The sequence below is a fragment of the Gracilinanus agilis genome, chromosome 2 (genome assembly GCF_016433145.1).
Source record: "Gracilinanus agilis isolate LMUSP501 chromosome 2, AgileGrace, whole genome shotgun sequence".
Classification (NCBI taxonomy): Eukaryota; Metazoa; Chordata; class Mammalia; order Didelphimorphia; family Didelphidae; genus Gracilinanus; species Gracilinanus agilis.
This window is the reverse complement of record NC_058131.1, coordinates 473654139-473677018: the sequence shown is the minus strand read 5'-3', so window position 1 is coordinate 473677018 and position 22880 is coordinate 473654139. Positions and strand designations below refer to the sequence as shown.

The window sequence follows — 22880 nt, the reverse complement described above, 5'->3', positions numbered from 1 at the left end:
AATGACGAGACAATCTCATTGGGGAAAAAAATTCCTGTGTACCGAAGGACAAACTTTGAATTTCTGAAGTCTCACTTATTAGTACAAAGAGCATCTTCAAAGCAATAAAGATTTCTAAGGAACTGACAAGGACGATGGCTCTCCTTGGGAGCACTTGCCATCAAATTACATCACTGAAAAATGAATCTTGCAAGGGAAGAAACCAACAGTGACCACCTAATTAAGGGGTCTTTTAGCCAGTGCACAAACAAGGCAGATCCACTACTAACAGAAAATGAACTTGGATTTCAAAATACACAGTAGTAAGGCCAGCACAAATTCAATTCTTGGCTAGCCAACTGATCTTAGACAACTACATATAAAAGAAAATAGATTTTTTAAAAAATCTAGAACATTATTGCAAGTGTCTACTATTTTTTTCTGTCTGTGGCTATGGGTCCTAAAGAAAATAAATCCAGTGTTTCTTTGGTGTGTGGGTAGTAAGACGGCAACCAAGTGCTCTCTGTTACATAAAATTTTTGATAATCTGAGAAAGCAGCACAAGTTAACTCATATCAATAAAAAAAAAAAAGTAACCCATGATAACCGAACTCTAAAAGCAATCAATATTCTAAATTTACACATTGGCTCTTTGTACAAAATGTTGTGGACACAAAAACCTAGCAATTATGTTAAAAATGTTTAAGTCGTGAGTTTTCATCAATAAAGAATTACTTTAAAATGTGTGCGAATATAGTCACTTCTCTACATATTAATAATGAGAAGATAACAGAACTTTCTGTAATTCCTTTTAAAAACGAGAGTTCTGAGAACTACTTTCCTCAGCACTGTGAATAAAACAGAAACAGTGTTTTCAAGTTTCCAAAATTCCTTTTCTCCTGTGATAAGAGCCCCAAATTATTCCCCGAACAGAAGAACTGGCCACTTGTGCAAGGTTCCTCCTCCCCAATGCTTACCCAAGGATATGCAGGTGGTGAAGTAGGTCCTAAGGGTGGATTTACCTAATTTACAAAATGTTATCAGCAGTCAATCTTTGTAAATAAAAAGGTTTAACTTTAATAAATGTCTGTTGAATTGAACTCTGCTTTTAAAAAATTAGTTTATTTATTTTTTTGTTCCAGGCACTACTTAACTGAATAGGTAAAACTACACATTGTGGGAGAGAAATGTTCACTCTGTGGATCTGTCATTGTCTCTTGGCTGCTCCCTAGCGATGCCCCGTGTAAGCCTTGAACCAGGACGTCACGGAGGCCGCGGCGGAGGAGATCATGCCCCCGGCGCTACTGCTGGCCACAGGCTGGGACACCTGGGTGCTGTGGCTCTGCAGCACCTCCACGGGCTGGGAAGGAATGTCACAGAAGCGGGGGCTGGGCAGATTCTCCCAGTCTGTGCCGAGGTCCGTCTCTTCGTCACTGATCCGCTCATCCCCGCTTTCATCTGTTTCTCCAGCAGCAGCAGGATCCAAAAATTCCATGGAATCTTCAAGATCAGCACTGACTTCAAAGGGCCCAGACCTGCGGGAGCAGAGGGACACAGGCCCGTGAGCAGGGCTCCCAGAGGCGCCTTTGTAGCATACTTTACTTAGGAGGTGGCGAATTAGGAATCATTGTGGAATACAGTTTGTACCTTGGACTTGTTTCTCCATTTTGTAACAGGTTTCCAACAAATAAACAGGGTCTACCCAAGTAACAAGCAAAAATCGGATCCAATTCTACTCAACACATTTAAAAACAAATAAAACTTTGACTTTCTGTCTTAGAATCAATGGTTAAGGCAGAAGAGCAGTAAGGGCTAGGCAATGGGGGGTTAAGTGACTTACTCAGGGTCACACAGCTAGAAAGTGTCTGAGGCCAGGTTTGAACCCAGGACCTCTGGACTCTAGGCCTGATTCTTTAGCTGCTGAACCACCTTGCGACACCCCCAACAACTTTTAAAGGGGAAGGCAAGGAGGGACAGGCCTGCCCGTGGCTCAGGCTCACTGAGTGGGCAGCCCTGGAACCCAAGTGACTTGCAGACAGTTGCCCAGGGCAGGACCTGAACTCAGGTCTTCTTGCCTCTGGGCTTTATCTTTATGGAGTCACACTGACTCCTCTATTTTATAATAAATACTTTGGTTCAGGAAGAGTTTGCTGTACTTCCCCAATGCCATCTTGTATCACCTTCTCTGCGCTGGGTACCACATGCCTCAGTAGTATTGCCTATGAGGGATGTGAAGTGGGGGCAATGGAGATGGAGGTTTGTTTGTTTTTAAAGTTTGGTTGCGAAAACTGAAACCAATTGAGAATGACAGAGTGACATTAGGATCTGGTGTGTTTTTCCTAGGACAAGCTGCAGGCAGGGGAGGGAGCCAGTAGCTGGGGGAGAGAGAAAGAAAGGTTGTGGGGAAGGGACGCAACAAAGGGTACATGGAGAGGAGCTGGTCTGGCGGGGGTCAGGGGATGGGATGGGGACGGTCACCTTTCATCAGGACCAGAGTAATAAATGTGGATGCTAGATGAGTAGATAAAGACATCTGACAAACTTTCCATACTCCGTCACACTGTTCTCATTTCTTTATGCACCATTTGCCATGAAGTAAAATGTTAAGACTTATGTTAGTACTCAAACATTTCATTAATTTTATTTCAATTCCTTATTTAATTCAGGCACAAAAATTCAGGCAGTTTTTCTCTGTAGGATTTTAGAGTCAATAAAGAAATAAAGAAAGACTGAAAGTCATTATTTCTGAGGGTATTTTCTGCCTTAGTTCATGAACAGAAGAAAAAAAAAATTTGGGTGGGTGGGTGGGTGGGTGGGAGATGGATATAAAGTTCCAGTGATACATTGAACCAAATTCCAAATCTTTTTAAGAGATTGTCGTACTTTTCAATATTTCCATATAGTCCAACTATGAAAAAAAAAAAAAAAGACCAGGAAAATTTTCAGATCGTTGTTTTGGGGGTACCATTTTAATAATTCCACTTAAGTGACCCCTAAAGATCCTATTAAAAGAAATTACCACCAAATATTCCACATATATACCAAATATTGTGCTATTTTGTTGGTCATTACTAACATCTAATGACTTAAAAAAAAAAAGTGATGCATTTCTTTATGGATAGGGACATTAGAGCATCATGAGACAAGGTAACTTCCAAGCAGAAATTGTTTAGTTTCAGATTCTCACTCTTTTTGTGCCTCATGGTTTAGGTCTCTTCTGAACTAAAAGCAATTTTTCTTCTATTACTGTAATGTTTAGTTTTTGAATCCTCATATGAAAAATGGAAGAAGAGATTTCCTCAGGTAGGCCAATCCTATTTTTAGATAGCTCTGATTATGAAGAACTTTTTCCTAATTCTAAGCCTTAATCTGCCTTTTAGCAACTTTACTTACTCAAAAGTTCTACTTTTCATCCCTATTTATTACCCATTATTTAAGTTCTACTTCCTGGGGCCAAGTAGAATAAAAGCCTAATAATTCCTTTTCCATATGACCACCTTTTAAATGCTTGGAGGTATCCCTCACATCTCCCCTGTCTAAATATCTCTAGTTCCTTCCATCCATTCTTATATGGTATGGCCTCAATGCTTTTAAACATCTGGCTGACCTCCTCTAAAGTGTTCTAACTTGTTGACATCTTTTCTAAAATGTGGTGCCAGAAATAGGCACCCATACCTGATCTGACCAAGAGAGTCAAAAAAGTCAATAATTATTTACTAAGTGCTTACTATGGGCCAGACACTGTGCTAAGTGCTGCAGAGACAATAGGAGGTGATCAAGGAAAAAGGAAAAGAACCTATATGCTCTAAAATATTTATAGCAGCTCTCTTGGTGGTGGCAAAGAACTGGAAATTGAAGGGATGCCCATCAGCTGGGGAATGGCTAAATAATATATGACTGGGATGGAAACTACTGTGCCACAAGAAATGACGAGAAGGTTAATTTTGAAAAAACATGTGAAGTTCTACATGAAATTATAAAGAGTGAAACAAGCAAAACCAAGAAAACATTAACAACAGAAACACTTTGACGAATGACTCATGTACAACCACTTCCAGAGAAAGAACTGATAAATAGAAATAAGCACGTGCATTTTTTTTTGGTCAAATGACACCTTCTCAAGTGTAGAGAGGAGAGGGGAGGAGAAAGATACCTGGGAATTTTAATGTAACAAACAAATAGATAAAGAATAATCAAAAAGACAGTCTCTGTCTTCAGAGACCTTACAGGAAACTAATAATGGGAAGACAATACATAAAAGGAAGCTAAAGGCAATGGAAGGTATGTGAATGGAGGCACAGTAGAGAAATCTGGAATGAAAAAAGGCTACTCGAGCCCTTCCTTAAGACAGGGGTTCCTGGAAGAACTTACCAGCTGAAAAAAGGGATCACAGGTGCAGAGGGAGAAGGCAGTTGAAGCATGGTAGTGAAGTCCAGAGAATGAAAGATGGCAAACCCTGAGTCCATCCTCAAAATTAGAGTGTCCTATGCCTCTCTTAATGTCCCCAAAGACCACATTACCTTTTCTGGCTGCAAGTCACATTGGTGAATTTGGAGTGTAGTGAATTTTTAAGGAGAATTACTGCCTAAGTTCTTGTACTATATCATACTAGTAAGGTTTACTTTTTTCAAAACTCAAATGTATGACTATTAAATTTCACCTTAATAAGGTTCACTGCATGTTCTACTTTTCTGAGATCTTCTTTGCTCTTTTTTACAGACCATTATTAGTTATCTTTTCCTAAATTCTGCAAATATGAAAATCTTTTCTATAACATGTACTATGTTATAGATTTCCATATCCATCCAATGTTCAGAAGGGAAAAATAAATAGAATTAGATCTCTTTTTAATAGTTTCTGTCCCTTCAGAAATGAAGAGACTTCAATTGGGTTATGGCCTACATAACGTGGGGGAGAGGCTGCAGGGGAGGCATACCCAAGAAAGTGCCCATAACAGCAGCAGGGGACAAACTGCTAAGAAGAAACTGCTAGGGACTGAATGTGAACACTTCATGGCCCAAAGGTGAATGACCCACATGAATGTTATCCTTGAAAATCCTAGAGCAGCAGAGATTTCCATTTAGTTAGTCTTTTCAATTTGGCAAAATGGAAGCTAAAAATCATTGCAAAACAAGGACAGATTTTGACTGACATATGGATGAAAAGGAAGATCACTTCTTACCTGCCCAAATGTTCCGTGTCTGGACTGACCAGGTACATTAGATTCCTGAGTGTATGTAGTGGGTGCAATAGGTCTAAATTTACGTGCTAGAAAAAGCAATATAAAGAAGAAGAATGAGTATCTGTGGACTCTGCCACCCCAATATCAGAGGTCACCCAACAAACACACTTTCTGTACCTGAGAAAAGCAGAGGTAAAGAATGTTGGCATTCAACTTCTTGACAGCACGAGTAAATTTCCGCCGGCTTAGATTCTCTCCACAAAACTCACTATAAAATAGAGAGGATGAGCTCTACAGGCTTAGGACCTTTCTTAAAACAGAGACTATTTTGGTAAAATCAGAAGTGTATTAAGGTTCTCAAAATTTCAATATAGCAGCACATACCCATCTCCTTTCCTGAGAATTATACTTTCTGGTTCTTGAATATTTAAAAATTTTTTCTGACTTCTTATTTTTGAAATTTTCCTTGCTCTGACTGAAAGTATTTCTTAACATCACAATATTTCTGTTATACAATTTTTGTATTTTGGATCTACATTATTTTTTTAAGTCGAGGACTATTTGTATTCCCTTTAAAACATTTATGTGAATTAGGGTAGACACTGATTCTTACACACGACTAGTTTCATTATTCTAGAAGGAAACCATATAATTTCTTAGACCATATTAAAGATGAGTGAAATGAATATTTATATCATCTTACTTGCATAGATTAACTACAAGAGGTTAGAACACTGAAATGTGATCCATAACAAGTGTGTCAGCCATCATCCAAACTCAAATTACTTGCCTGTTACATAATTTTTTGGGAAGATTTACATCAAGTATATGAGACAAAATGTTGACAAGCTGAGTTGCATAGCACAGGGCAGCACTGATGGTGTAGGCAGGGTTATTATGTTCCATATCTAAAGTGTAAAGAAGACATGAAGGGGGGAAAAGCATATGTTGATTAAATCTGGTATTCATTCTTTCTGACTTATCAGTTAGAATACTGGTGGTCATGCTTTACTGCCTAGCCCAATAACAATCTTGTGTCGGGCGGGAGGGGGGGTAGGGAAGTTCTATTGAGCCAGGGTAATTTCCTTTGGTGCAGACCTGGGGTTTGCCTGCAGGCTGGGGACCCTTTCCTACCAGGGCCAGTAGGTACTCCACCACTTAAGAGTCTTAGAGAGTTGCCTGGGTATGCTGAGAGGTTTAGTGATCAGGCCAGGGTCACATGTATTAGGACTTGAACAGGCAGGGAGGTGGCACAGTGGAAAGGGTGCCAGACCTGGAGTCAGGAAGCCCTGAATTCAAATCCAGCCTTAGATACTACTAGCTGTGTGACCCTGGACAAGTCACTTAACACTGTTTGCCTCAGGTTCTTCATCTGTAAAATGAGCTGGAAAAGGAAATGGCAAACCACTCCAGTGTCTTTGCCAAGAAAATCCCAAATGGGGTCTTACAATTGTCAACATCATGCTGCCTCAAGGACTGATTATTGATTGTTAGTTAATAAATACTTATTGAATGACTGATGTAAAACAGTTATTAAGTACTTGCTATATTCTAGGAGGTTCTGGAGACACAAATAAAATGAATGAAACAATCCCCATTCTCAAGAAACTTGTTTTCTAAAAGGGAAATACTAAGGACATAAATAAACATAAACAGAATTGGCTCTAAGGGCCATCTAAGAATGTCATCTAAGAATGACACTAAACCTTTGGGACACCCAATATTGAAACAATAAATTCAAATGAATACAAAGGAATTTAAAAGAAGGTAGCCTGAGAAGAAGGGCATTAACCAAAAAGGGCATCAGTAAAAGCTCACACAGAAGGTAATTATTTTAAGGTTTGCAAAACGTTTTATTATGTTTTATTCACAATAATCTTACAAGGTAGGTGCCACTTTGAACCTCATTTTATAGAATTAAACTATTAGTATACAAGGATCCCATGATCAGGACTCTTAAGTGCCCCTGATATAATGAGAAAGTTCATTAGAAGGTATTTCAATTGACCTAATTTAAAAATGATTCAGGCACAGAATGATAATTTTTATTCCTTTTTGATAGTTAATAATAGCTAACATGTATACAGAGCTTACTATGGGCCAGGCACTGCACTGAGTGCTTTACAATTATTATTCCACCTGATCTTCACAATAACCCTTGGAGGTAGGCACTATTATTATCCCTATTTTACAGATGAGGAAATGGAGGCAAACAGAAGTTGAAGTGACTTGCCTGGTGTCACACAGCCAGGAAGTGTCCAGGGCTGGATGTGAATTCAGGTCTTCCTGGCTCTAGGCCCAGTACTCTATCCACTGAGCCTTTACTCAAAAGTTATCAGTTTGAAAGAGAAATTTATGATAGTCTGTTGACTATCATTTTGGGTTAGCACTAAAGAGAGTACTGAAAAAAGCTCCGTGTCTCCCCTGCCCACCCCAGCCTATTTCTAAGGTGACAGCATGGAGGAAGGGTCAGATCGGAGTCAGAAAGTCCCGAGTTTGAAGCCTGCCCCAGTCATGTGACTCTGAGAAAGTCACTGAAATCCTCGCAGCTGGCTTCCCCATCTATCAAATGGGGCTAATAAGAGCACCTCTAACCCAAGGCGATGATGCTCAAAGGCCACAGAGAACACATAAATATAAAAAGGCATTTTGTAAGCCTTAAAACTCCTCCTAAATGTAAGTGATTCTCATTCTTGTTGGCATAGGAGGTGGTTACAGGAGCCCCATGAAGCCACAAGGTAAAAGTATCAGTATGGAAGGGCTCGGGTGATGACTGGTCTAAATGCTTGGCCTTGCTTTTAGCCCATGCCCCCTTACTGCCTTCTTCTTGGCTACTTTCTTTCCTTGACTAACATTTTTAACCTGCCAAACTATCTTACTTTGGGGTCTCACAACTTAGTAAGTGTCTGAGGGGCAGAATTAGAACTCAGATTGTTCTGGCTCCAAATCCAGTACTTTTCTCCAGAAGAAACCTAAGAAATATCCCTGGGGAGGTGGGAGGACCTAATGGCCTTCTCCTATTCTTTTAAGTGAGAATAGGAAACAAAAGATAACACCACACTGAATCTCAAATGCTTTCTTTAAGGACCCCCCCCCCCAACAAAACAAACCTTCTTAATGTGAACTACCCATGGGTGTTTTTTTTACTAAAGAATTAGAATGTTTGTTTTTTTTTTTACCTACCAAGAAGATTGCAGAACTTTAAAAAAAAAAAGCTTAGCTCCATTTTGGCCTGCTTCATAATTTTGCCAAATTAACAAAACAAAAGCTACATAGTAAAACAGTAATACCCATTTTCTTCAGACTAAAACAGTTTGTAAGCTTTTAAAGATTAAAAAAAAAAAGCTTTCTTCTTACCAGGCCCCTGTGTTGTTTTTTTCTCTTCTACCCAGTTGTAGTAAGCAGAATAGTCTCCATTGTTAGGAAGACTAATCCAGGGTCCTGCAATGCTAATGCTTGTATCTCCATTGTGGTCATCACAAACCCATCTCCCAGAAAGATAAGTAGTCCTCCTGGCTTCTGCAAGCTTGCTCACAGTGCTGGAGGTCATGGCAGTGTCACTCTCTGAGGTTGTATCTGCAGGGTCCCTGAAAATTAAGAAATTCAAACAATATTAGGGAAACTTGAAGGTTTTTTTCTCTTTGAAGATAAATATTGGAACATTTAAACATTTACAAAAAAAATCTGAAAAAGCATTTTTAAGAATAACCCACTTTTTGATCTGAGTTATAGCAAATTCCAGTATTTTGGTTACTGCTTTCTCAATTTCTAGATATGCTGTCAAACTGGAAATACACATAAACCTTTTAAGAAGAGAGAATTTATAATTCTATTGAACAGATAGCTATTGGATTTACCCATACTAATATTCTAGGGGGTGGCTTTTATATTAAGGTAAAGTCCCTCAGGAGGCTCCTTCTTGGACATAAACCTTTTCTGTTGAGTTTTATTAATAATAAATAAAAAAGCAAAGCATCAAAAATGTTAGAAATCCCAAGTTTTTATACCAGCAATTTGATGTATAAATTTAAAGAGGTGTTCACAATCAGAATTTTAGTAACAAGATTTCCTCATCAGGATTAGGAGGAAGAAGGCTTTAAGAAGTAGGAGCTAAAGTTTAGGTAGGAGGAATCTTCAAGGCGAAGGACACTTACAAGAAAAGCAGTTTGTAAGAACTGCTTTTATAATAGATGTTGAATCTCAAGATTATTCAAAAAGACATCACACATTGAGGGCAGCTGGGTAGCTCAGTGGATTGAGAGCCACGCCTAGAGATAGGAGGTCCTAGGTTCAAATCTGGCCTCAGAGGCTTCCCAGCTGTGTGACCTTGGGCAAGTCACTTGACCCCCATTGCCTACCCTTACCACTCTTCCACCAAGGAACTAATACACAGAAGTTAAGGGTTTAAAAAATATAAAACAAAACAAAACAAAAAGACATCACACAGAAAATAGGTGAACTTTAGGATGATCCCAGTATAGGGAACTAGGTATGACTATCACAGAGCTGGGAAAAGGGCCTTAGAAGGCAACTTAGGAGTGGGCAGGCAGGTAGGTATGCGAGGCCTAGAGTTGAGAGGACACTGATCCAAATCTGGCCTGAGACATCTCCTAGGCTGTGTGACCCTGGGGAAGTCACTTAACACCCACTGACTGGCCCTTGTCTTTCTGTCTGTTGTTGTGAGGACAGAGGGCTTTAGGGTTTTAAAAATAGTGAACTGGGCTCAACCTCCTCATTTTGCAGATGTGGAACATGAAGCCAGAGAGATAAGTGATTTGTAGTTAAGTTGGCAGAACTGGGTTTTGAACTCAAGTCCTCTGACTCTACTCCTTCTACTGCATCATCCCGAACAGGTCAACATAAAAGAGAAAGGGAAGGCAAGAAAAATGGGTAGGCCTAGAAAATGAAAAGAATTTATCAGCAAAGGGAATCTGATTTCTATGCCTCTAGGTAGAATGCACTCATTAATGGCATTTGCAGCAAGAGGTCATAGTGGATCTATTGGGGCAGAGGGAGTGAGACTTGGCCTGAGGGGGTAATACTTGATTGGAAAGAATATTTAGGTAAGAATGAGCAGAAATGAGTAGGCCTTGGAGCACTCCTGGTCCCAGACTGTCTCCTTCCCTAACTCCCACCTAACAGGTTAAAGTTCTATCAAATTCTTAAACCCTAAAGCAGGTTACCCTGCTCTTCTGAGGCCATAATCACAGGGGCACAGGATAGATTACAGTAAGAAACAAAACAAAATCCAAAACATCATGTAAGGCTAGGATACTCCTAAAACCAGAACATATACAGTGTAATCAGATGAAAATTCCAAAGAAATAAGGGCAGAACCAGGTTACTGCTTTGAGGATATTCCTAAACAAAATCTTTAACTTTGTTTCCATGTCTTAACATTCAAGAGTTAGACAAGAGTTTATAACTAGACACTTTCATGGAAATAAAGATTATCTAATGTAATCCTCTCCATTTACAGATAAGGAACTGGTCTCAAAGTCACAGTGCTTCTAACAGTTCAAAGCAGGATGCTTCTTTCTTTCTATTCAAGCCAATACTCTTGCTACTACTATCACTTACTTCCCCCAATCCATAGGTCACTTTTCCATAAGAAAAGGCTAGTATAATAAGTGACAATGACAATGCAGATGTGATATGCCACTTAAATGACTACAAATATGAAAACAATAGCATTTTAATATCAAAACATCAGAAACAGTACTCTAGAAAAACACATGCTCTTCACTAAGACATTTTAATTTGTTTAATTCAGTTTCACAAGTCATTAACGCAATAATTCATTTATTTCCTCTATGAAAATTAACACAAAGCTAGTATGATTTCCAATGAGGAATAAAAGAAGTTTTGTAAATAAATACAAGAATAAAGTAAGGCTGTTCAATCTTGCCCTATCACCCATCTCAAAGTTCTAGAAATGTTAGCAAGTGCACTGATAAGAGAATGTTCAGATCATATGCTGGAAGGAACCTTAGAGATCATCTAATATAGTAATTAATACTATATAATAGCCAATGCGCATTTCCACTGGTTTTAAAGTGTGTCATTGATCAAGACCTATTTCCAAATTGTTGATAGTTGCATTGGCATGGTGGTTTCAAGTCTACATCCCCAATCATGTCCGCCTCAACCCATGTTCTCTCTGAAGTCTTCAAGAAAAAGTTAAATACTCAGTATAATTTAATATTTATACATACAAGGGTTACATAAAACTTATCTGAAAAATCTATTTATCAAGAGTCACCCCAATTATAAATAATGCCTGTGAAGCAAAATTTCAGTTAAAAAATGTATCAGTAATAGAAACAATTCTATCTCTGGAATCACAGGGCTTGAGCTTAATTCCTGACTGTCACTTACTGTATGACCTTGGACAAATCATCTGATCTCTCTAGAACTCAATTCTGTCATCAGTAAAATGAAGGATGTTAAGACTAGATCTCTAAGCTTGAAGGTCCCTTCCAGCTCTGAACTTGTAATCCTATGAACATAAGCAGAAACATGCAACATGGAGCAAGAAAGGGAAAGGAAGGTGAAAAAAATAAGATTCCTCTACCTTATGCCAGTCTTCACTTCTTCAATGGGAAAAATGATCGAGGTGAGTTCTAAAATATGAGAGCGTCGAAAGTGTGCCAGACGGTCGTACTGACTTCTTAAGTCATCATGCTTCTTTTCTACGAGATCTCCAAGTCTGCGGTTGTGCCTCTGGATTTTTTCCTTCTTCTCTTGGTGCCGCTGAGCTCGACAGAACAGCTTCTGATTCTTTTCTTTAGTTTTGAGAAGGCCCTCGGAATCTGACAGAGCAACGATACCCAGCAATTATTCTCTAAAAAGTAAGTCAAGGATAAGATAAGCCTCCAAAAGGGTTTCAGATGTTTCCTGGGGCTTGTCACCTTACTCCTCATCTCCATCCTACCCAGGCCCTTTCGAAGAATACAGGGTCTACTTGGTTAAATGATGCATTCTAGGAAGGAGAAAAAAGGAGAAGCAATTGGCAAGAGTCTATTTCCTCTGTTGTGATTCTCATTGCTCTCCAATGCCTTTTCCGTGCAGAACAGAGGCCCATGGGTAGGTAACTTAAACAAGATAACTTCAAGCAAATGGGTGATTTCTGAGTTTATAAGGTTTTGCTGAATTGGATATTATATAAAGTAGTGGAACTAAAAGTAATTGTATCCTAATATTAAACCCATTAATCAAATAAGATTTGATATCTGTCTCTTCTTTTAGGTAAATATCTATTCCAGCTGGGATGGTTGTAAAAGTCTCTTCTCTTCCCTATCCTCCTATCCTCAAAAAGCAACAGAACAAGGTCTACAGCAGTGGTGTCAAACTCAAAATAGAAAACTGACACCTCCAGGCTGCATACTGACTTAGAAAACCACAAGTTAACATTATCTATGTTGTAATATATTTTATTTTGCTAAATATTTCCCAGTCACATTTTAGTCTGGTCCCCATACACTTGAGGACTTTGCCTACATGAATGACATCTCTGGCGGACAGCCTAGACTACTAGGCTTCAGAAAAAATGAGAAATGGGAGATTGGAAGGGGGATTTGCAGCTCCATAATATCTCTTACTTTCTATTTTTATTCTTAATTATTGTCCCAGTCAAGAGTTGCATGAGTAACCTCCACTTCCATCTTTTTTGTTCCCCCCATTATCTTGTACCTCCAACCCTTCAGCTCCTGCCATGAAGAATTCAGGGGGAAGATCATAGGATCATGGATTTAGAACTAGAAAGAATCTTAAAGATTCTCAAGCTCAACCCTCCGAATTTACAGATGGAGAAACTGAGGCACAGGAAGTTAGTGATTTGTCCAGGGTCACACAGCTAGTAAGGATTTGAAACATGATTCAAAATCCAGGACTTCAAGATTCTAAGTCTTGAATTCTGACCAAGTTCAAATTCAGGACACATGTTCTCTGAAAACATTGTGATTAGGTTTTATAATGCTACACTCTGTTTTAGAAACAACACAGTTTGAAAAGGTTGTAATGACCTCATCTGGGAATTCATGTTTTATTTGGTCATTTATTTATCTGACAAACATTTACTGACTCTTGTTTCCATAAGAAAATGTGTTCCTGCTTATGTTCTAGATAAGTGACTTTGGAAAGAACTACTAGAATATAAACTGGTATAAGTTAAGTACTGTGTATGAAACATTCTAATATAATAAATCTTTGAGTTCCTAAATAGCTCAAGGCTGAACCTTGAAAGAATCATCAATATTATTGGCATAAATCTTCATTTCAACAAATTATAGCAAGGATGAGAGATAGCATAAGGATAGCCCAAGTATTATGTTGTTGTTCTTGAGAATTTTCCAGGAAATATATTTTTAAAGACTTGATATGGAGGCAGGAGTAATGACTGGGGAAGGGAAGAGGCTCAAACTATCTAGATAATTGTTTGACCTCTCTCTCAAAAGCTGAGCAAATGATAAATTCTTGACTTGCTGATATTTTTATTCATCAAAGAGGGACAGAAGTAACATGGTAAATTTAAACCTAATTGTGACCAAAAAGGAAGAACTGGTTGTAAAAATAAGAGGTAACCTACTCTATAATTCAGACTTTTTGATAGATAAAGAAAGAGATTCCAGGTACAATTTGATACACATCTCAATTCTAGGAGAGCAGACTGCAATGAGTTCAGAGATAAAGGATAAATAGAATCTCTTTGCCTAAATTTATTATAGGGAAGTTTAGCCCTAAAAGGATGGGAAGCTCTCAAGAATGAAATGAATAATTCTGAAGAAGAAAGGGGAGTGCTGTCAAAAGAGATGGATACGGATACATAAGAAATTCATCTACTGACACAATTTTTTTTCTTTTCTTAAAAAGCAAAAACCTCTACCTTCCATCTTAGAATCAATGCTGTGTTGGTTCCAAGGTAGAAGAGCAATAAGGGCTAGGCAATGGGGGGTTTTAAGCAACTTGCCCTGTGTTTTATAGATTTATAAAACAGAAAACAGATGATGGAAGAAAAGCCAGTTACTGAGAATGGACACAAAAGTATGACAGCTTTCTATAAAGATAATGTTGAGCACCAAGTGTTAGAAGAAAGAGTGAGGCTTGCAAAGTAAGTGAAGGGCAGCCAAAAAAGACTTTCAAAATTATATAGTGGAAAGATGAGGAAGGAGGAAGGGAGAAAAGCAAAGTTCCTGTAACAAATATGCATGATCAAGAAAAACAAATTCCTACATTGACTACGTCCAAAAACATATCTTATTCTACAAAATGAGTCTATCACCGTTCTGTTGGTAGAGAAGTAGTGTGCTTCATTGTCAGACCTCTGGACTACAGTTGGTCATTGTAATGATGAGAGTTTTCAAGTTTTTCCAAGTTGTTTTTCTTTATTATATATATATTTACATATATATTATATATACACATATAATATAACTCATTGTACAAATAATCATTCTCACTCTGCTCACTTCATTCTGCAGTCAGTTCATGCAGGTCTGCAAAGTTTTCTCTGAAACCATCCGTTTTGTTATTTCTTAAGAGGCAATTTAATCTAGCATGTTCATATATCCTAATTTGTTTGCTGTTCTTTGGTAGAGGGGTACCTTTTTAGATTCTAGTTCTTTGCTATTACAGAGTTGCTATTGGTCTTGACTATGCATATCTGTTTCAAGGGCTTTCTTTTTTGCTTCTGAACGAGGACAGATAGCAATATGAGGGGGATAGGAAGAGAAAAAAGGGAGGGAGGAAGAAAAGATTATTGAATTCTCTTTTTTAGGAAAAAAAATACAGAGGCAATGGGGGTTTTAAGCAACTTGCCCAGGGTCATACAGGGCATGCTAAGAAGGACAGAGGAAAGGAAAGGCTATTAAAAAGCTACAGGTTGAACTGTTACGTAAAAAGAAAATTCATAGAAAAATATAAGACCAAAAGCTATTTCCCAATAGATAAGTGGTCAAAAGACAGTTCTTTTTTTTGGTCATTTCTATTAAGTTTATTTATTTAATTAATTTAGGATATTTCCCCATGATTACATGATTCATGTTATTTCCCTCCCTTACTTCCACCCTCCTCCTGTAGCCAAGGAGCAATTCCACTGGGTTTTGTGTGTGTCAGTGATCCAGACCTATTTCCATATTATTAATATTTGCACTAGGGTGGTCATTTAGAGTCTACATCCCTGATCATATCCCCATTGAACCATGTGATCAAGCAGATGTAAAAAGACAGTTCTTAAAAGAACTGAAAGCTATTAATAAGAAAAAGAAAAGATGCTTCAAACTGTTAATAATGAAAAAAAATGCAAACCAAAATAATTGTGAGGATTGACTTCATACTTCTGGAACTGGCAAAGATGACAAAAGATGGGAACAGTCAATGTTGGATGGGCTATAAGAAAATTGGAACATAGGTGCATTGTCAATGGAGCCATGAATTAGTATAATCATTTGGGAAACCAATTTAGAATTATGCAAATAAAGTGACTAAAATGTAATATCCTTTGATATTCCACTACTAGGCTTTTATCCCAAAGAAGTCATGGATAGTAAGAAAGTTCCTATACACACTAAAATCAAATAATGCAAAGCTAATGTGGAAGAGACATTAGAAGAAATACCTAGCCCAACCTTTTACAGAAGGTAGTGGTACAGTGAACAAAGTACCAGAGACTTGGAGTTAGAAGATCTGAGTTCAAATTCAACCTCAGACACTTACTAGCTGTGACCCTGGGTAAGTGATTGAACCTGTTTGCTTTAATTTCTTCTTATGTAAAAAGGAGAAAATAATAGCATCTACCTCTCAGGGTTGTTGTGAGAATCAGATGAGATAATTGTAAAGCCTTTAGCACAGTACCTGGCATATAGTAAGAGCTATATATGTGTTTGTTTATTATTATTAAATGGGAAGTCCATGAATGTGGTACATTGTACATTCTGTTCCATGAGATGGCTCTCTAAGATGGATAGGGAAAGAAGGGGAAGGGTTACCGGGGAAAAATTTTAGTGATGTTAAAAAAGACATCAGTAAAAATTCATTAAAAAAAAGATAAGTAGAGGGCAGTTAAGTGGCTCAGTGGATTGAGACTCAGGCCTAGAGACAGGAGGTCCTGGGTTCAAATCTGGCCTCAGACATTTCCTAGCTATGTGACCTTGGGCAAGTCATTTAATCCCCATTGCCTTGCCCTTAATACTCTTTTGCCTTAATATTGATTCTAAGATGGAGATAAGGGCTTAAAAAAAAAAAGAAAAAAAAAGCAACACTGTATAAAATAAATCTGCAACCTTCATGTACAATACTTTTCCTGTTCTGCTACGTATATTAAAATGCCCAGTTAATACGATGTTTATTAAGTTCAGAGTAAAAAAGGAGGAGGGGGGAACCATATTAGGTTCAAGAGTAAAATGAAACAAAGGAAAATACTTCCATCTAGTATGTTAAGGAAGATACGTGATGACAGAGAAAAGACAAATACTCAACTTTTATTTTCCTTCCCTTTTTTCAAACAAGGAGAATAACTTTCAGAGAGGAAAAGATACAACAAATACAGTTTAACAGGGAATGGGTAGCCAAGATAAGTGAGGAGATGCTAGAATATTCACTGTCAGGACATTCAAGTCACCAGACTCAGAAGAACTACATCTCAGGATATTGAGCAAATTGAAGATGTGACTCATGGTTGGTGAATGATAAATTTTCATGAGGAAGAGGAGAGATGCTGCTACCTGACACAACAAAAACAAAGGCGATCCCAATATTTGTAAAAGGAAGCAAGGTAGATGATTCAAACTACAGATCTGTAAGCTTGACTTCAGTTGCTGGCAAAATTTAGAAAAATATTCTCCCTGTTTTTCTGAGAAGACAAAATCTTAACACAAAAAAAATCTTAACAGGCATCATAAGAGCATTAGAATTACAAGTGCCAGCTGAAGTCCAAGATAATAATTACTGATCAGAGAATTAAGGAAGACTTCATAAAGGAGGTGATTATCTGAACTGGGCTTTCCCAGGTGAAGAGAGGGAGGACATTCTGCCAAGTAGAAGGCATGGATCTGGAACAGAACCAAAGGGTCAGTTTTGCCTGGGAGCAGTCAGTCAAAAAGTATTTATGTGCTTACTATGTGCCAGACATTGTGCTATGAAAAGTGGGTTAAAAAGACAGTCTCTGCCCCTGGAGCTCATAGACTAATGGGGAAGACAACATGTAAACTAATATGCACAAAAATGGGAAGGCAGCGGGGGGGGGGGGGAGGGGGGGGGCAGCTGGGTAGCTCAGTGGATTGAGAGCCAGGCCTAGAGACAGGAGGTCCTACGTTCAAATCTGACCTCAGATACTTCCCAGCTGTGTGACCCTGGACAAGTCACTTGACCCCCATTGCCTACCCTTACCACTCTCTTCTGCCTTGGAGCCAATACACAGTATTGACTCTACAGAAGGTAAGGGTTTAAAAAAAAATGGGAAGGAAGCATTAGATTTAAGAGGGGTTGGGAAAGGCTTCTTGTAGAAAATGGGATTTTAGCTGAGACATGAAGAAAGCCAAGGAAGCTGGAGGTAGAGATGAGGAGGAAGAGCACTCCAGGAATGAAGGAGAGCAGAGAAAATGGCAAGAGTGGAGAAATGCAGGGCCTTGTTTGTTATTACTGGGCTGAAAAATATGTGGTGAGGAATAAAGAATGAGAATGCTGGGAAGGTGGGGACCAGGACCAGCAGAGAAGAAAGGAGAGAGGCTGGTTATGAAGGGCCCTGAATGCCAGAAGATTTTTGTATTTGACTCTAAAGGAGATAGGAAGCCACTAGAATTTAGTGAAAAGGGAGGTGGGGAGGCTTGTGGCTGGCAGGCCCACCAGTAGACTCGTGCAGTAATTCAGGAAAGAGGAAATGAAGGCACGCACTAGGGTGGTGGCGATATCAGAAGAGAGAAGAGAGAATATTCAAGGAGTAAAATCGACAGGCCTGAAAGAATGACACCTTAGCTTTGAGTATGTGGGACTGGGAAAATGCTGGTTCCTTCAACAGAGAAAGAGAATCTTGAAAAGGAATGGTTAAGAGAGAAAGATCTTGAGTTCAGTGACAGCGTTGGAATCTGAGTAGTACCTACAAAGGAGATTTTCTTACTGTTAAGTTCAGATAACCCCCTTCCATAAAGTGTTTCCTGAAACTAATTTTCTTTGAGCATGTCTTCTGAATTTTTCCTTTGTCTTAAACAAGTTTTACCTGGTAGAATATGTACATGTATGTGTGAAAAACTATGTAAAATCTAATTAATTTCTAAGTTGTTTTTCTTTTTTGCATTTCCAGTATCTAGCACAGTTCCTTGCATAAGGTCAGGGTTTGGGGGCAGCTGGGTGGTTCAGGGGATAGAGAGTCAGGCATGGAGATGGGAGGTCCAGAGTTCAAATCTGACCTCAGACACTTTGTAGCTTATGTGACTCTGGGCAAATCACTTAACTCCAACTGACAGCTTTTACCATATTTCTGCCTTGGAACCCATGCTTAGAATTGATTTCAAGACAGAAGATAAGGGTTATTAGAAAAAAAAAACAAATAACTAAGGTTAGGGTTTAACAGTTGTTGAACGGATTTGAGAACTATACTTTCCTTCACTTTTTTTTTTTTTTTAGTTTAAACCCTTACCTTCCATCTTGGAGTCAATACCGTGTATTGGTTCCAAGGCAGAAGAGCTAGGCAACGGGGGTTGAGTGACTTGCCCAGGGTCACACAGCTAGGAAGTGTCTGAGGCCAAATTTGAACCTAGGACCTCCTGTCTCTAGGCTTGGCTGGCTCTCAATCTACTGAGCCACCCAGCTGCCCCATTTTTCTTCATTTCTGAGTGAGTTTCTGCTTATACCATTTATTCTACCTTGAAGTATATTCTCAACCATCTGAGGCATAGTGAAATGCTACCTATGTTTCAAGGAGTAATTCAAATGCCTCCTTCAAGAAGCATCCCTATGTTACCTCAGCTGAAATGATTTTCCTCCCTCTTTGCCTGCCTCACCCCTCCCAAATCTTGTTCAAGAGACTCCAGCAGGGTGTGACCACTAGGAAGTTGGACAAAGGAGTTAGGTCTCTTGGTCAATTCTTTTGAGAACAGAGGATACTGTTCTGACCAGGAATGAAAGGCAAGAGGAGCTCTCAACAACATTTGCAGAACTGACATCTATACTTTTGCCAGTACAAAGCAACTACTATGTATTTAAATTCCCTTTTATTCTAGATTTCTTCTTAAACTCTTCCCATTTTCTTTTTTAAAAGTTTTTCTTTCCTCCCCTCTGCCCCCTTTTTGAGAGATTAAAAAAAAATTTTTTTTTTAACACAAGTGCTTTTCAAGTATATTCACCACCACTGAACCCTCCCTTGTGAAACAGTTAAATAAAAATGACAAAATGACCACCTGGCTATCTACAGGTATTTCAATCTTTTTTTTTTTTTTAAACATTTTTAAACCCTTGACTTCTGTGTATTGGCTCCTAGGTGGAAGAGTAGTAAGGGTGGGCAATGGGGGTCAAGTGACTTGCCCAGGGTCACACAGCTGGGAAGTGTCTGAGGCTGAATTTGAACCTAGGACCTCCCGTCTCTAGACCTGGCTCTCAATCCACTGAGCTACCCAGCTGTCCCCCCAGGTATTTCAATCTTAACAAGACCAAAATGGATCATCTTGTCCTATAAACTTGCTTCTATTCCACAGTTCCCTGTTTGAGGGCATCAGAATCCTTCTAGTCATTTGGGTCTATAATCTTGGAGTCATTCGTCCTTTCCTTTCTAACTTCATATTTCCATTACATATTCTCTAGTCCATCTAGTCTAGGCTAACAACTTTCCCTCAAATTTTACATTTTATCTCGCTGCTTTCACACACATTGTACCAACATGCCACTGAAAATCAACCCCTTCCTTGCTCCCATTTCTGGAGATTCTGACCTTCCTTCAAAGGGTAGCTCACGTTTCATATTTTCCTCAAATGCCACCTCCTATAGAAAGCCTTTCTGATCCTCCATGTTGTTAATGCATTCTCACTCTCAAATCACTCTCTATTTATCTGTGCATATCTTGCATGCAGTAGAACTCAAACCAATTCAATAAAACATTTTATTGTCTACTATGTAAAGGTCATCATGGTGAAGGTAGAGTTACAGAATAAAAACGGAACAACAACTGAACTTCAGCGGGAAAAAAAAGTCCCTAAGGAGCTTAACATGCTATTTAGGAGATTGTTATAACACTTACACAGTTAAATAATCCCTAACCCCAACCACATATATACCTAATTAAGTAACTCCCAATCCCAACCTCATATATACAATGTAACTTCATGAGGAAGATGGCATTAACAACCTAGGAGGAACATCTATTTAAAACCATCAGCAAGCATCAACTGTAATGGGGATAAGTCAGAAGTCTACCCAATACTATCAGGAGTGAAGCAAGAATGCACAGCAATAAAAGAAGAAAAAGAAACTGAAGGAATTAGAATTGGCAATAAGAAAACAAAGCTAACACTTTTTGCTGATGATATACTTAAGGAAATCTAGAAGAACCAACCAAAATAATCAAAACAATGAACAACTCTAGAAACACAGCAGGATATAAAACAAACCCACATAAATCATTAGCATTTATATACACTACCAACAAAGCCCAATGAAGGAAAGAGAAATCCAATTTAAAATAACTGTGCCTCAGCTGTGTGACCCTGGGCAAGTCACTTGACCCCCATTGCCCACCCTTACCACTCTTCCACCTAGGAGCCAATACACAGAAGTTAAGGGTTTTAAAAAAATAAAATAAAATAACTGTGGACAATATAAAATACCTGGAGATTTGTCAAGAAAAAACGAAGGAACTATTTGAGCACAATTAAAAAATAACTTTTCATACAAAGTCAGATCTAAAAAACTGGAAAAATATCAATTATTCAAGGGCAGGCTGAGCCAATACAATAAAAATAACAATTATACCTAAATTAATTTACCTATTCAGTGCCATACCAATCAAACTACCAAAAAATTCTTTCATAGAGCTAGAAAAAATAACAACAAAATTCCTTTGGAAAAATAAAAAAAGGTCAAGAATATCAAGTAAATTAATGGAAAAAAACTATGAAGGAAGATGGCATAGCCATACCAGATCTTAAAATGTATTATAATGCAATAATCATCAATAAATTAGTCAATTCACAGTAGTAAATGACCATAGTTACTTAATGCTTGATAAACCCAAAGCACAAAGCTTTTGGAAGAACTTACTACCATAAGTGTGAAACCCCCAACCCCTTTCATGATCATAATAGTATTAGCCTTTATGATTGTTTTTATAACATGATCATTAGTTTGTATTTTTTAAACTCTTACCTTCTGTCTTAGAATCAATACTCTGTATTGGTTTCAAGGCAGAAGAGTGGTAAGGGCTAGGCAATGGGGGTCAAGTGACTTGCCCAGGGTCACATAGCTAGGAAGTGTCTGAGGCGCCAGAATTGAACCTAGGACCTCCTGTCTCTGACCTGGCTCTCAATCCACTGAGCCACCCAGCTACCCATCCCACTCCCGATCATTAGTTTTTGAGTTAATAGTCAAATAATATAGTTTGCTAAGAAAATATATAGCTTAGGGTGGTATTAAATCTTGCTGACAGGCACTTTGACTGTAAGCTTATAACCCAAAAGTTTCTACCAAGCCCACCACACCCTGCTGGGTGTAAGTTCAGGACAGTTAGTAGGGAGGTAGAGGTCTGCTTTGGGTGCAAGCTTAAAACAGGAAGGAGGTGGAGGCCTGCTTTGGGGTTCAAATATCAGTCATTCAACAGCTGACTCCTAGTATTTCATAATAGTTGTCAGCAGAAAAACAATTAGCCCCCAACCTCTTATTGCAGAGGCCTTGAAAAGGTCAACCACAACATCAGAACTGGGCTAGCAACATAGATTATTTTTGTACTTTCTAGCTTATTACATCATTGGTTAGGACCTGCCTATGTGAAAGCTATGTACACCTATTCTATTTTAATTTTTGACTATCACTTTGTCACTATGCCATAAGATTTCTCTCTATATAAAAATGGCTATCTCCTAAGGCTCAGGGTCTTTGGTCTTTGCATTGACCTCTGTCCAGCTTTATTGTGAGACTGGCCCCCTCTCAATAAACCTATTTAGCTTGGAGTTTTTTACTGGTGTACCTGACAAAAACTGCTGGGAAAATTGGAAAACAATTCAGCAGAAAATAGACATAGACTAATACCTCACATCATATATCGAGTCAATGGATACATTATTTAGAAATAAAGGGGGAATACCATAAGCAAATTAGGGGAATGCAGAACCTGTCACACCTATGGATAAGGGAAGAATTTATAAGCCAACGAGATATAAAATAAATCATTTAGATTACATTACATCATGCAGTTTTTGTACAAACAAAATAAATGCAACCAAATTAGAAGAGAAACTGGGAAAAATTTTTTTATAGAAAATGTCTCTGACAAAGGCCTCATTTCTCAAATTTATAGAGAACTGATATTTGTAAGAATACAAGTGATTCCTCAATTGATAAATGGTCAAAGGATGTCAATAGGCGGTTCTCTGAATAAGTTAAAATTATACTTAGTCATATGAAAAAATGTTCCAAATCACTATTGACTGATTCGAGAAAAGCAAATGAAAACAACTTCGAGGTACCCCCTCACCCATCAGATTGGCTAAAATGACAAAAAAGGGAAAATAACAAGTTGTTG

The 22880-nt window shown here is 38.4% G+C and overlaps 1 protein-coding gene across 1 annotated transcript in view; it reads right to left on the bottom strand.

Moving 5' to 3' along the window:
- Positions 1-963: 963 nt before the first annotated feature.
- The window catches only part of ATG14 (autophagy related 14), a 66476-nt gene continuing 44559 nt past the window's right edge, over positions 964-22880 (bottom strand). The window contains exons 5-10 of the mRNA XM_044664904.1: positions 11736-11973; positions 8519-8748; positions 5952-6069; positions 5339-5429; positions 5162-5247; positions 964-1514 (exon numbers count right to left, since the gene is read on the bottom strand). Coding sequence (XP_044520839.1) covers positions 1208-1514; positions 5162-5247; positions 5339-5429; positions 5952-6069; positions 8519-8748; positions 11736-11973 — 1070 coding nt within the window. The 3' untranslated portion in view covers positions 964-1207. The remainder of the gene's footprint in view (positions 1515-5161; positions 5248-5338; positions 5430-5951; positions 6070-8518; positions 8749-11735; positions 11974-22880) is intronic.